The 12890-nt window shown below is 60.3% G+C and overlaps 1 protein-coding gene across 1 annotated transcript in view; it reads right to left on the bottom strand.

The window, feature by feature from the left end:
* Positions 1-6719, bottom strand: part of LOC105820936 (solute carrier family 35 member E2) — a 16726-nt gene extending 10007 nt beyond the window's left edge. The window contains exons 1-6 of the mRNA XM_012657517.1: positions 6294-6719; positions 5942-6077; positions 5382-5509; positions 3000-3120; positions 1053-1106; positions 616-688 (exon numbers count right to left, since the gene is read on the bottom strand). Of these exons, the coding sequence (XP_012512971.1) occupies positions 616-688; positions 1053-1106; positions 3000-3120; positions 5382-5509; positions 5942-6077; positions 6294-6615 (834 nt within the window). The 5' untranslated portion in view covers positions 6616-6719. The remainder of the gene's footprint in view (positions 1-615; positions 689-1052; positions 1107-2999; positions 3121-5381; positions 5510-5941; positions 6078-6293) is intronic.
* Between the last annotated feature and the right edge of the window lie 6171 nt (positions 6720-12890).

Here is a 12890-nt window from a genome sequence, read left to right on the forward strand (position 1 = left end):
CTGACTGTACGCTGAAAAATGGTTAAGATGGTAAATTTTATGTTACGTATATTTTACCACAATTAAAAAACATTTAAACATGCATATTCTCTCAATCAACCATTCCAATCCCAAAATGTAACCCGGAGAAACACCCTCATCTGCAAAGAGCACGGACGCAGAAGCTCCCTGTCTCCTGCGTCAGGGAGAGGCGACCGTCGTCCGGGGGAAGTGATGTCAGGGCCGGAGCCACGGTCCAGAGCGCGACCGGGACACAGGGCGGCCAGTCCCCCTGCGCTGTGGGAAGCACGGGTCCACCCAGACACGTGCTCACGCCCTGTGAACTGACAGGCTCGTTCCGCCTGTACGGATGTGCCTTGTCCGTGTCCACAGGCCAGGCCTGGGACGGCTGGAGACAGGCTCCCCGTTTTGTTGTTTTTCTAAGAGAAAAGGAAGTCAAGCAACCCTCACAATCCTCACACAAAGATCTCAGGGAACTGCCACAGCCCGAGCAGCCCCCGCCGGTGAGCTGCGGTTCGCTTCCCTGCCTCCCCCCGAGGGCGCGCCTCCGCAAAGCCGCCACGCCGGCCGGCCCCGTGCCTGCAAAGTGGACCGCGTCCTAGTTCCGAGACCCACCATGAAGAAGATCCAGGCTGGGACCAGCATAGCCATGGCCGCAGCGCTGGTGTAGAACTGCAGCTCCGGGGCCCTGCGGGGGAAACAGCGCACGCTTGACACCCCACCTGGGGCAGGTTTCAACCCAGGTGTTTCCCAGCAAGCATACCCTGAAGCACCCAAGCAAACTAGAAGTTAATTTTCTTCTGATGACAAAGACGGACCTCCGCGGCTACCAGAATTTAAAAGGCGACCCAAACCCAGGCTGGTGGTTAAGGCTGCTTCATGGGGCAGCTGGAACAGGCAGGTGTTTCCCCAGTTTGAACAAGGTATGTTTCAAGGCCACCTAGGCCAAGATGGAAACATGCCAGGCCTACAGGGTATCACGAATTTCCACATGGGCAGCAGCCTCAGGCCTCGTGGGGCCGGCGGGGGGTCCGTGGACTTGCGATACTCACGAGAACCTGTACTTGTCACCGCTGAGGAGCTTCTTGGAAAACACGTTTTGCAAACTGGAATAAAGAAAGGAAGAGGTCACGCACCGACTCTGGCCGTCGGAGTGGGACGAACGGTGCACGGACGCTTGCACTCTTCCCCAGCGAGGGTCACGCGGCACGCGCAGCCGCAGAGCTCCCAAGGCGGGCGCCACGCCGGGCTCTGCAGGCGCCTCGCGGTGCGTGGGCAGCTCGCCCACCCCTCTCACACAAGCGTGGACTGAGACGCTCAGGCTGGCGACTGGCCTGAGGTTGCCCGTCTCAGGTGTCAGAGGACCCCGCAGCCCCAACCCCGAATGGGGAGTTCCCACAAATTGGCAACCGCCGTGGCCGGGACCCTGGGACCCCAAGGCACAGGCACGAGGGAATGAAAGGCTGTTGAGATAATGAGGACCGCGGGAGATGCGTGACAAACTCAGGAGCAGGACAAACCACGGGGAAAACACAAATGGCCAAAGAGAAAGCAAAGCAACATCCAGCTTCACCAGTCGCCGGGGAGGTGGGACCCAAATACTGAGACGCCGCCATCTGCACTGTAAGCGGAGAGAGGTGTTCTTTTATTTTTTAAGTGCAAAAACATAGCCGAGGACGGGCTCAGACGGAAAACTCTCCCTGGCAGGACTAAGACAAGAGCAACTGCTGCCCAAACACTCTGATGAGACGGGGGAAGGGCCTCTTCGGGAGGTTCGGGCTCCGTCCAGCAATCTGCCTTCCGGGAGTTCACCCTGCAGACGGTCGGACGTTTGCATGGAGATCCGTGTAAAGAGATGTCCCTGCAGATCTGCTTGTGAACACAGAGAGCTGGGGAGCTTGGCAACGAGAGAACAGGCAGGTGCGGGGGCCTGTGCTCGCACCAGGAGCAGTCCTGGAAGCCAGGCTTGTGGGGAGCGTCGTGGGACACGCGCTCGGGAAACAGCACCGAATTCGCAAAGCGAGACACGGCGGACAGGGACACAACAGTGCTTGTTTCTAGAGCCACCAGTGCAGACAGGAAAGGCTGGCAGGAAACACGCCAAAATGTTAAAAGTGAAATTAAAGAGGCTTTTTATTTTTCCTCAGTTATCGTTCAAAACCTCAAGATGAGCCTGTTTTACTTTAGTAGTCATAGTAATAAAAAGTCTTGAACACCAGTGTCGATGTTTTTTCCTTTCTTTTTTCAAAAACAAGAGAAATATCCGGGCGTGGCGGCGCACACCTGTAATCCCAGCACTCTGGGGGGCCAAGGCAGGAGGATCCCTTGAGCTCGGCAGTTTGAGACCAGCCTGAGCAAGAGCGAGACCGGTCTCTTTAAAAAAAAAAAGAAGAAGAAGAACAAAGAAAAAATAAACAGCAATTGTGAGGTGACACCTGCCCTGTCCCCTGCTGCGTGAGGGACGCTAACAACACGGCACTTTTCCTCTGGGACCTGCCACGGGGCCGTCCTCACCCGGGGAAGCGTTTTGTCATCATCCTCTCTGCAGTGGTGACGCCGGGACACGGAAGGCCACTCGACCAGGAGCGGAGCCACCAGGACGACCCGGCAGTGCAGCTACCGAGGGGCGACAACCCCGCCGGCCCAGGGGCTGCCCCTGCTGCAGGCGTCAGGTAACCGCTTTGGTTTCATTTAGCTCGAGCGTCCGTACGTTTACACCGTGGGTGGCACGGAGCTAATGCTCTGCCGTCATCGGCAACTGTCTCCGCAGGTACAATTTTAAGTATCAAGGCCGTGTGTCCTCAAATCCTGGATGGTGTTGGAGAAAAGTCACCTTACTGTGGGCCTTCTTGTCTCCGTATTCAGGAAACGGCAACATCAGACGCACCTGGCTTTCAGTTACAGGAAATAGTTCTGAGCTAACCTGGGCCCACGTTCCCCGGAACCCAGGTGGAGGGAAGGGCGCCCACCCACACGCGCCCGCGTTCTTCGCGACTCACCAGTCCATGATGTTGGTGGACAATGCGGCGGAAAAGCCCAGGACGTTGAAGCTCATCTCGGTGGCCGTGCACAGCGCCAGCCCTGCCATGACCGGGACCAGGGACAGGTTGACCAGCAGCCCTGGCAAGAGCACAGCACAGGGGACCCGCTGTCACCCACGAGGCCACAAGGCCCTGCCGCAAGCCCGGGTGTGTCCATTCCCCCACTTGGGAAAAGTACGGACTTTCATTTTAATTAAAAAACAAATGCCTGTCAGTTTCTTTATGTTGGAGGGAAAATAAAGCAAATAAAATCCATCTGCAAGGAAGTCCCCTCGCCCTTGCCAAAGGCAGGTGCCTCCTGAGGCCAAGTCAACCACGTCTCCACGGGACGCCTGTCAGTCCCCAGGACGCCACGGAAGAGCCTTGGGCCCCCAGGTCCCTCCTCCCAGTCCGTGTGTCACCTGCAAAGTGAGGAGGGGATGGGACGTCTCCCGGTAACTGAAAAAGGGAAATTGGGGGGCCAGGCGGGGGCGGGGGCTGTTCGACATGCGCCTGCGTTGAATTTACTCCTTTTGGTTTCCTTCTGCACTGTCATAAAAACCTTTACGTGAACAGTTTTTAAGAAACCCGCTCAATGCCGGGAAATCACACTTACTGCCCATACTTTTATTTTGGAAATAGGGTAGCAGCATCATTTTGTGCCTATTTGATCTTAGATATGAATTTATTCTGAAATTCAAAGTAAATGAGGAGATGAAGCTTTCATGTTTAGCAAAAAAAACCAAAGTCACAGTCATCAGACGAGCTCGTGTCGACCCCACGAGAAGATGGCGATCATCCCGTCACAGGGTGCCGCGGTCCGGAGCAGCAGCTTAAACTCCCCAGGAAGCCGTCAACAAACCGACAACTCCTCGTGAGTCGAGCCGACGCAGCAACCCCAGCGCCGCACGGCTGAGAGGACCCGAGCTTGCGAAGGGCCCCGGGTCTCCCCAGGAGCATCTTACGGCTGAGCATCCTCTAGGGACCTCTCACTCGGTCTCGTCCTCTGCTCTGCCTGGGAACTGTGAGGTGGTGGACAACGTGCGTGAAACCGCAGAGAACCGGACGCCGCCGCATCCTCCAGACAGGACTTGCTCTGGCTCCCGGTGCGTGGCCGGGGCTGGCGGGGCCTTCCTCCAGCCGAAAGTCCGGGCGGCCAAGGCTGCTCCCGGCTGTGTCGCTCAGCCCCATCCGCTGCCCAACAATCAGCAAACCCTCGGGGCCACTTCTCCGAGCCGCCCTGGGCTCTGAGTGCGTGGTCCCTGCAGTCCCAGCGCCGTGGTCATTCTCCGATGCCTCCCCGGCAGGTCTCCTTTGCTAAATTTTATCAAGATTCCTAACTGTTCTCAGCAAGAGAGGTGGTTTCTTCTAGTTCTTCCACCCTGAGGTTTCAAAGTCGCTTGAAATAATTCCTTTTTGTGTGGCTGAGCTACCGGCTCGATACGCAATAAGGTTCACTTGTATTGTTTTGCTTATGACTTTTAGGAACTGCTTTTCAGATTTAGATTTGATTTTGTTTTGTGATCACCTAAAACATCTGTGCGGTTCCCAAGGCACGTGTGTGAGAAGTCCGGGTGGAGCCCCGGCCCCTCCGCTTTCCTCCCGCCCCTTAGGCCGACACGCCTTCATCTTAAGATCTTGTTGCATTTTTTGTTAGGAGAAGCAAAGACCAAAAAAAGTGTATCTATTAGTATCTCTCTTAGATAAAAGATTACGCATTTTGTGTATTATTCTGGAACTTGCTGTTTCCACGTAAGAATGTTGGATATGCTGTTTTGTAAAAGGCTGGTAAGAAAACCGGGGGCATGGGTCCAGCACGCAACGGGAAATAGCCGGCACATCATTAAAAGGCTGGAGTTTTGTCAATAAATCCGATTTGCTGAGCCTCAGGAAGCCTGGAGAAGCAGGAGCCGGAAGAGCAGTGCAGATAAGGGACCCAGAGGCAGGCGGGGAGGGGGGGACAGGTGAGCCCAAGGACACACTGCCACGGCCGCCTCGCGGGGCGCCCACCAGAGACGCTCCCCGTCTTCCTGGGATCGGCGATTGGCACCTGATGTCATCTCACGTGCAGGTATCTGCCCCGGCCCTGCCTGTCTCCCGCCTGGCGGGGACCAGAGGGCAGGACCCTCCTGGTCTGGCCACCGAGTGCCCACGCTGGACGCCCCGCACGGAGCAGGCTCCAGGAAACCTTCGCTCCCACAGCCAGGTGAGGCGACCGCGGCCACGAGAAGACGTCTTGGGAGGGAAACGAAAGCTCTGGGCCACAGCGGCCCCGGCCAGCGCGGCGGCCAGGCACAGGAGGGCGGAGGAGGGTGACAGCCCCGGCCCGGGTGGAGGGTGGGGCCCAGGAGGGCCCCTCACCTGTGTGTTCCCCCAGAATCATCCGAGACATGATCACGGTGAAGATGGGCGCGGAGCTCTTCACTGTCTCAGCAAACGAAACCGCCACGTTTTTCAGGCTCACCAAACCCAAAACCACTGTCGCAAACCTAAAAACAGGAAAAGTGTCCTCAGAATCAATCATCTGTTTGCACCTACAGGACAGCCCCCCAAGGGCCAGCCCCCGTCCCCTCCGCACCAAACGAGGGCCTGGCCCACCTCCGCGACCGTCAGGCGCGGCCCCAGGAAGGCATCGCTGCCCGAGAGGCAGGAGCACAGTGTCCTCGAGCCACTGTTAAGGCGGTTTTCACGGCTGCTCCAGAAAGAATCTGATCAAATACGCGGGGCGGTAAGAGCCGCAAAACCAAGTCCATGTGATGCCCTAAAGCCCGGACAGCCCTGTGGTCTTAGGAAGTTCGCACTGAACACACACCCGCGAGCTCCTGACGCGACGCCAGGCGGCAGAGTCCCCAGGCTCAGTGACGGGAAAGGTGCTTCACATTAAAGATCAGACACTCAACCGAAAACATGAGATTCTTTACCTCATTAGACCCACAAATAGCATCGTCATGACGAAATTGGGCGGGTAAGAGAGCCGGGTTTTGTGCTGATACAAACAGCACGGAACAAATATTTTTACGCATCCGATGAGCGTGGTGGACAGCATCTGCACAGCGCCTGCGGAGGCAGACGGGGAAGCACAGTGAGCAGAGAGGACGGCGCCCTCTCTGCGCACGGGGACGGGACCCTCGCCCCACAGCCCGGGAGGGCCCAGCCGAGCGGGACTCCTCCGCCCTCCCGGGTGACCGCGGCCGTTCTCTGAGCTTGTTGCGGGTGAGCGCAGCGGCCGGCTCCCGCCCCGTCGCCAGGTGGGTTACCTGCCAGGTGGGTTACCTAGTGTGCTGGGCTCGCCCTCCAGCAGGGACAGGATGTGCTTGTTGAGGAAGAGTGTGGAGAAGCTGAAGAAGAACCACAGCGCGAGGTAGAGGAGCGCCCGAGAGCTCCACACGCCCAGGTCCGACTCGATGACCGTGGTCTCCGTGATGGTGACAGTCAGCACGTTCTCGCCGGGGCCACCCTCGCTCTTGGCAAAAACAATCTTCTCACTCCGGTGACCACACAGAGAGCCCCAGGTGAGCAGAGACTTTCCTTTCAGCCTCTCCTCGGAGGCAGGAGCGAGGTCCTCCAGCGCGTGGGCCTTTGCCGAGGACGACATGCTGGCGCCGCCTCGAGAACCGATCTGCCCCGAGGACGGACAACATGGATGGCAGACGGCCCGGCAGGGAGGACGAGGATGGCCGGCGGGAGGCCGGGAACCCGCAAGGGCCTCTTCCCCAGCAAAGTGTGGAAACAGAGGCTAAAACGCTAAGAAAAAGAAACACATTATTTGGAACATTTAATGTTCTTAAAATTTGTAATCACCAATGTAGAATTACTTTAAAAATGTGAAAATGGAACCTGGGCCTTATGTTTAGATGTCTTAGTCCACTTCCCTAAAAAGTAGAAAGACGGCCAAGGCCAGATCTCTCTCGCCCTAAACTGGTCAAACCAAAAACTTTAGCCCCTTCTGTCCCTGGCCCTCTAGCAAATCCTGCCAGAACTACGTAATCGAATCTGACCCGGGCTCTTTCTCCTCCGCCCCTGCCCGCCCCTAATCCTCCCAGGCTGCGGCAGCCCGGCCTCCACGCTCGGCCTCCACCCTCGGCCTCTCAGCCCGTCTTCCCCTCGCAGCAGGGAGGGTCCAGAGCTCTAAGACCGCCTGCTGCCACAGACCCCGTGAGCTCCAGGGGGTCCCTCTGCCCCTTTCTTGGCTGCTGCAGCTCAGCCCGGGCTGGATGCCGGCCTTTGCCCCCCGTCTCTGCAACCGTCACTTGGTCACTCGTGCACATTCCCAGCTGCTGCTCCCAGAACCAGCAAAAGCCCCTCCAAGAAAAGATGCTCCTGCCTCCCGCAGGTCTCGTCCTGTGACTGTTCCTGCCTTGCTGGCTGTCCCACGAATGCCCTCAACAGATACTTTCTGTACTATTACTTTTTTTTTTTTTAAGAGACAAGGTCTGGCTGCGTTGCCCAGGCTTGACTCGAACTCCTGGGCTCGAGCGATCCTGAGTGGCTGGGACCACGGTGTGCACCACTGTGCCCGGCGAAGTTTGCACTTTGTCCAGCAATTCCGGCTGCTCTCAGTGGGAGGACTGGCCTACCACCGTCCAAGACGCTGAGTTTCTAATCTATCCGCTGAGTTTTTCATTTCAATCACTGTATTTTTTCAGTTATGCAAATTCTATTTGGTTCCTTTTCGAATCGGCCTGTTTTTCTCGTGTCCTTTTCTTTCCCTTAACTTTTCAGTTTCTCCTCTTCATCTTTCATTTCACTCTCTCTGCTAGTCCCTTGCCCAAAGATTTCAGCCACCTGATCCCAACTTTCTCTGTGTGTGAGCTAAGTCTTGCGTGGGGGTTATTCCCTGGCGCACCTCGCGTCCTGCACACCTGGCTGTGGGCGCGACTTCTGAACAAGTGTGGGGGTCGCCTCTGCCACCTGCCCCAGGGCTGTCACTGGCCCAGGACCAATTTTATGCCGCCCACCTGCTGCTCAGACCCCTGCTGCCTGCGGCTTCTCAAGCGGGACCCCCTGCCCTCCCGAGATCATGGCAGAGCCCGAACGCTCACTGCTTCCCTCCTGCGCCCGCACCTTTTCCTAACTGTGGCGACAGATGCCGCCTCGCCTCAGCAGGCCCAGGTCCCACCTCCCTCCCGGCAGACAAAAGCCCAAGCCCCGCTTCCCTGCCCGCCAGGCCGCTCCTGAGGGCAGCCTGCTTGGATTTCTCGTTCCCTGTTTCTGACATCTGGGGGTTTCCTTTTTGGGGAGCTCAGTCATGCGTGTAAACGGACGGCTGTTCTGTGTCGCCCCTTCTGTCCAGGGTGTGCGGGGCGGTGTCCGGGCGTCTGGTGGGCCACACTGCCGGCCCCGGCCCTCACTCCTCAACGTCCCCCTGCAGGTCGGGGCTCCCTCCCCCCCTGCAACCTCACTGCGCATTTTTATATTTTTTGTTTTATACGTTGTATATACGTAGTAAGTATCATACACTGTGCATTCGTATTGAGGGGCTCACACCGTTACCCCCAGCGGGAACCTCTCCCGGCCCTTCGGAATTCCCTGCTCCTCTGCCGCAAGTCGCCCGGGCCCCTGAGACTCCGGGTGACTGAGGTGAGCTCACGATGTCCCCCTCGCCCGGCTGCCCCGTGCTCCTCGCTGGGCCGGGGGCTCTGGAGTCGCAGGACACGAACGATCCCATCCACGGACGCCAGCACGTGGCCCTGGATTCTGCAGCGGGACCACCCCACCGGCCCCCACCTCCCTCCCGGCCGCCCTCACCCTCTCCCTGCCCCTCCCAGGTCCGCCCTCGCGCACGGCTGCGGCAGCGGCAGGGACTCCGCCACGGCACTCGTCCCACGCGCCACGGCTTCCGAGTTTCCAAAACCAAACCCGAGTGCGCAGCAGGAGCGGACGCGTGAGAGAAGCCACGGGACCGACGGTGCGGCAGGGAGCAGAGCTCCAAGTTCGGGGCAGGGGTGGATGAGCCGGTGAACACGTCCCACGTGACGGCACAAAATAAACTCAAGTCCCAGCCCGCCCCTGGCCAGGCGACTCCCTTCTGCCAGGACAGCGTCTCCCGGTTTTCATCTGAGAAACTCGCCGCGCTCCAGGCAAAACTGCTGCCGGCAGTGAGGGTCCTCGTGCTCCTCCATGGGCGCTGTGCTCCCGGCACCCACGGCCGGGGACGGGAAGAGAGAGTCCCAGGGCAGCGCTGACGTTGGCTCAGGATCAACGGCAAGAGACACGAGGAGTCAGACATCACCATCCGCCGATGCCACGTCCTCCTCGTACAAAGAACTTGAACGAGAAGCTGAGTTTACACAAAGACCCGTCTGTGTGGGTCACATCCTTCATCTTGTCACCGTGCGACACTGCGCCGGGTGAATACGCCTCTCCCGATTCACCTGTTCTGCCAATAAACATTTGGGCCGCGCTGCTAGGAACATCCTGCGTACAGCTCTTCATGCGTTTCTGCTGGGTCCGTGCCCAGGAGGAACTGCCTGGTCACAGGACATGCACATGGTCAACACTAGAAGGTTCTGTACCGACTTTACTCCCACGACTCCACTCACGCTTGGTCTTGGAGAACAACCGTCCGTCCCTGTGTCCTGCCCGGGAGCCTCTGCCGCCTCCGCGCCTCTCCCTGCCCCCAGGACAGCAACGCCGTGGAGCGACCTCTCCACCAGTGTCTGTGCCCAGCAGTCTCTGACCCTCCTCCCACGTAGGCGCCCGTCACCGCGTGAGTCAGCCGTGGTCCCTCAACGCCCTTCCTGGTGCTCAAACAAGCGGAAAGCGCCAGCTCCGGCCAGACTAGCGAAGTCAGAAGCTCAGAAGAAATTCAAGTTCCAGAATTACTTTTTGGCTCCTTTGCCGGTACAAGGGCAGCCAGGTGGAGAGCTGCCACCAGGGGCCAGTCCTGCTGGGGCCACCCCACGATGGTCCATGTCACTGACTGTCCCAGGTGGGAAACGGATTCCGGACTGAAACCGTCCGGATGTGACTTTTCAAGGATGACGCAGGTGACGGGGAACCGCGGAAGGAAAATTAACAAGCACGTCGCCGAGGCTGGGGTGGTCACGGAGGTGGGGGACACGTGTGGGCCCTGCGACGTTCCCCCGGAAGTCTGCCGGAAGGCGGGTGTCTGGTGCGGCATTTTCTGTTAGGACAACAGCAAAACAAAACAAAGCCCCCACACAAAACACAACCGGAGGGACGAGCGAGGGCACCTCCAGGGGGCGGGGCGCCGTGAGCAGGCGGACAGACCCCACATGGCCCAGCAACGCAGGAGGAAACGCACAGTGTGACCGCGCGGGAAGGTGCCAGGTGCCCGAAGCACCGCGTGCTGTTCAGAAATGAACGACAAAACGTCCTTGAGAACGAAACGCGGGACGTCCAACCTCACGGTTCTCTCACGCGGGTGGCCGTGCTCTGCTCTGGACTCCGTGAGCCCCCGCGCAGGGGGGAGGACTCCATCCAGAGCGCTGTGACCAGTCGCTCTCTACTCTCACGCGCGACCCCAGAGTGCGGCTTCTCCACACGCAGAGCGGCGGCAGACCGCGCTGGCGCCCCCCGCTGGAGGCAGCTCGGTCCCAGGCGGCAGGTCGTGCCTACGCCGGTTCCCAGCCAGCTCCTCCGGCTCGGTGAACCCACTGGAGAGTTCACCACACCCAGGGAGGACACACGTCGTCACGCAGGTGTGGGGACGCGGGCAGAGACGCAGACGCGGCGGGGGCCCTGGCAGCCACGTGAGCGCGATGGGGGCCCCTCAAGAGCTCACGGCCTTTATCTCCCACCTGCCCCGCGGCCCCAGGGTGGGGCAGGGTCCCAACCCTTGGACCCTCCGACCACCCTGGGCGCCGCCCCCCAAGCAACCCGGTCAGCGTGGACGCAGGAGGGAGCGTAACGATGGGTGACAGAGAGTCCCAGGGAACCAGGGACAAAGACCAGACACGCTTCACGCACCGTGGGAGCAAAATCCACGCCGGCAGAAACGCAGCCTCTCCCCGTCCTCTGAGCTGTGGCCCCAGCCGCCGACACAGACGCCAGCGTAGACCAAAGTCCACGGAGCGACCCTCAAACCTGCGCTTTCATCACGGTTCGGATTTCCAGCTGTATTAACCGCGCCTTCAGGAGAGAGGGAGGGCGGGCGGCAGCGCAGAGCGGCTTCTGCAGCACCTGCCTCCGCGAGCCGTTCGGCCGGCTCCGGCCGTGGGGACCGACTGTGCGGGCCACAGCCGCACACCCTGCCTCCCAGAGTCCCGCCGGGACCGAGTGCGGACGTCACGCCACTCCTGCGGGTCCGCGTGACGATCCCTCGTTCACCGTCCACGGACGCGCGGCCGGCCAGGCCGGGACCAGCTCCAAAGCCTTCTGCCCTTCTCTTATCAGCCGACCTTTGTCCTCCCGCAAAGCCCACATGCGGCGTCCTCAACCCCCTACGGAACCGCTTCCTGCATGTGCCTGGACACCTGCTCTGCGGCTGCTCCAAGTGCCCGTCACCAGGACCCGGCGCCTGGGACAGGCGGGTCCCCGTCCCAGCAGGAGGAGGTGCCCAGGAGACGTCGAAGCGCAGAGTCCGCCAGGGCGCACCTGCGTCCGGACGAAGGGAAGACGCGTCCGCCTGAGCAGCGCCCCTGCAGGTGCGGCCTGCGGTCCCTCAAGACCCAATCTGGAGACAGCTGCTGCACCGGCGCCTCGCGATGCTTCCCTGGCTGTCGGCCGCCGGTAACTGGGGCTGATCTCGGGCCTCCGGTGCGGCCCTGTTGGGTGGGGCCACACTTGCTCTTGCCACGGCAGAGAGGCAGAAAATGAGCCGTGTCACGTGGCGCTGTCACAGGACGCGGCAAGTGTGAGGCCCCGGCACAGTCTGTGCATGGCCACTGACACCTCCCCGAACAGTCCCGCAGCCAGGTCACGGCTCCACGGGGCGCGGGGAGGAGAGGGGCTGGGTGCGGGGACCGGCAGCCTCATGCCCGGGCGCTGCCAGCCTCACAGAGAGGGGCTTCCGTGCCTGCGTGGTTTCCGTTTCCCGTCCAGATTCAAGTGTTTGAATGTGCTGAAGCTTAAAGGTGGGTGTCCAGGTGTGGACGGCGGGTGGAACAGAGACGCCGGTCCCGTCTCGCTCCTTCCCGACGCCACGCGGCGCGCTAAATCACACCCAGGCTTCCATTGCTTGTTTTTGTTTTGTCGGGGAGAGGCAGGGCGGGAACAGGTGCCAACGCTGGTGACAGAGCGCAGAGCGCCCGCAGGGCCAGGCCTGGAGGATGAGAGCCGCTCGCTGCAGACGCCCAGGCACGGGGGGCAGGAGGAGACCCGCACCCCACGTGGCGCAGGGGCAGGAGAGCTGGGCCAGCCGCGTGGCCAGGAGGCCAGAACCTTCTCTGGGGAGCTCAACGGGCCCAAGGATGGACCTCAGGTACCAGAAACGGGCCCCAGGAAGAGCCTTGGCAGAGAGCACAGCAGAGTAGCCTCCACACTTCCCGCCGCGCCAGACACAGGCAAAGACCGCTGTGGAAGACGGAGGGGGGGAGGAGCGAAAGGAGGACGTGGAGTCTGAGGCCGAGGGCCCCAGGACCCGGTGGAGGGGCCTTTGACTAGATGCCAGAGCTGCGCTGCGTGACGCGCCACCGACGGGGGGCGCTGTTGTTGAGAAGGCGCAGGTGCGCGTGGACCGACAGTGCGGGGGGGTGACGTCTGGGAAAACCCGTCTTAAGCTGAAAACATCCTACGTCGAAACGCGTTTACGTCTGGGCCTGGTGGCGCCCATAGTCCCAGCGACTCGGCAGGAGGACGATGGCTCGAGCCCGGGAGCCCCGGGCTGCGGTGAGCTGTGATCGCGCCACTGCGGTCCAGCCTGGGCGGCACAGCGAGACCGACTGGACACCACGGCTCAGCCTCCCC

This window comes from Propithecus coquereli, unplaced genomic scaffold (genome assembly GCF_000956105.1).
Source record: "Propithecus coquereli isolate 6110/MARCELLA unplaced genomic scaffold, Pcoq_1.0 Scaffold544, whole genome shotgun sequence".
Taxonomy (NCBI): Eukaryota; Metazoa; Chordata; class Mammalia; order Primates; family Indriidae; genus Propithecus; species Propithecus coquereli.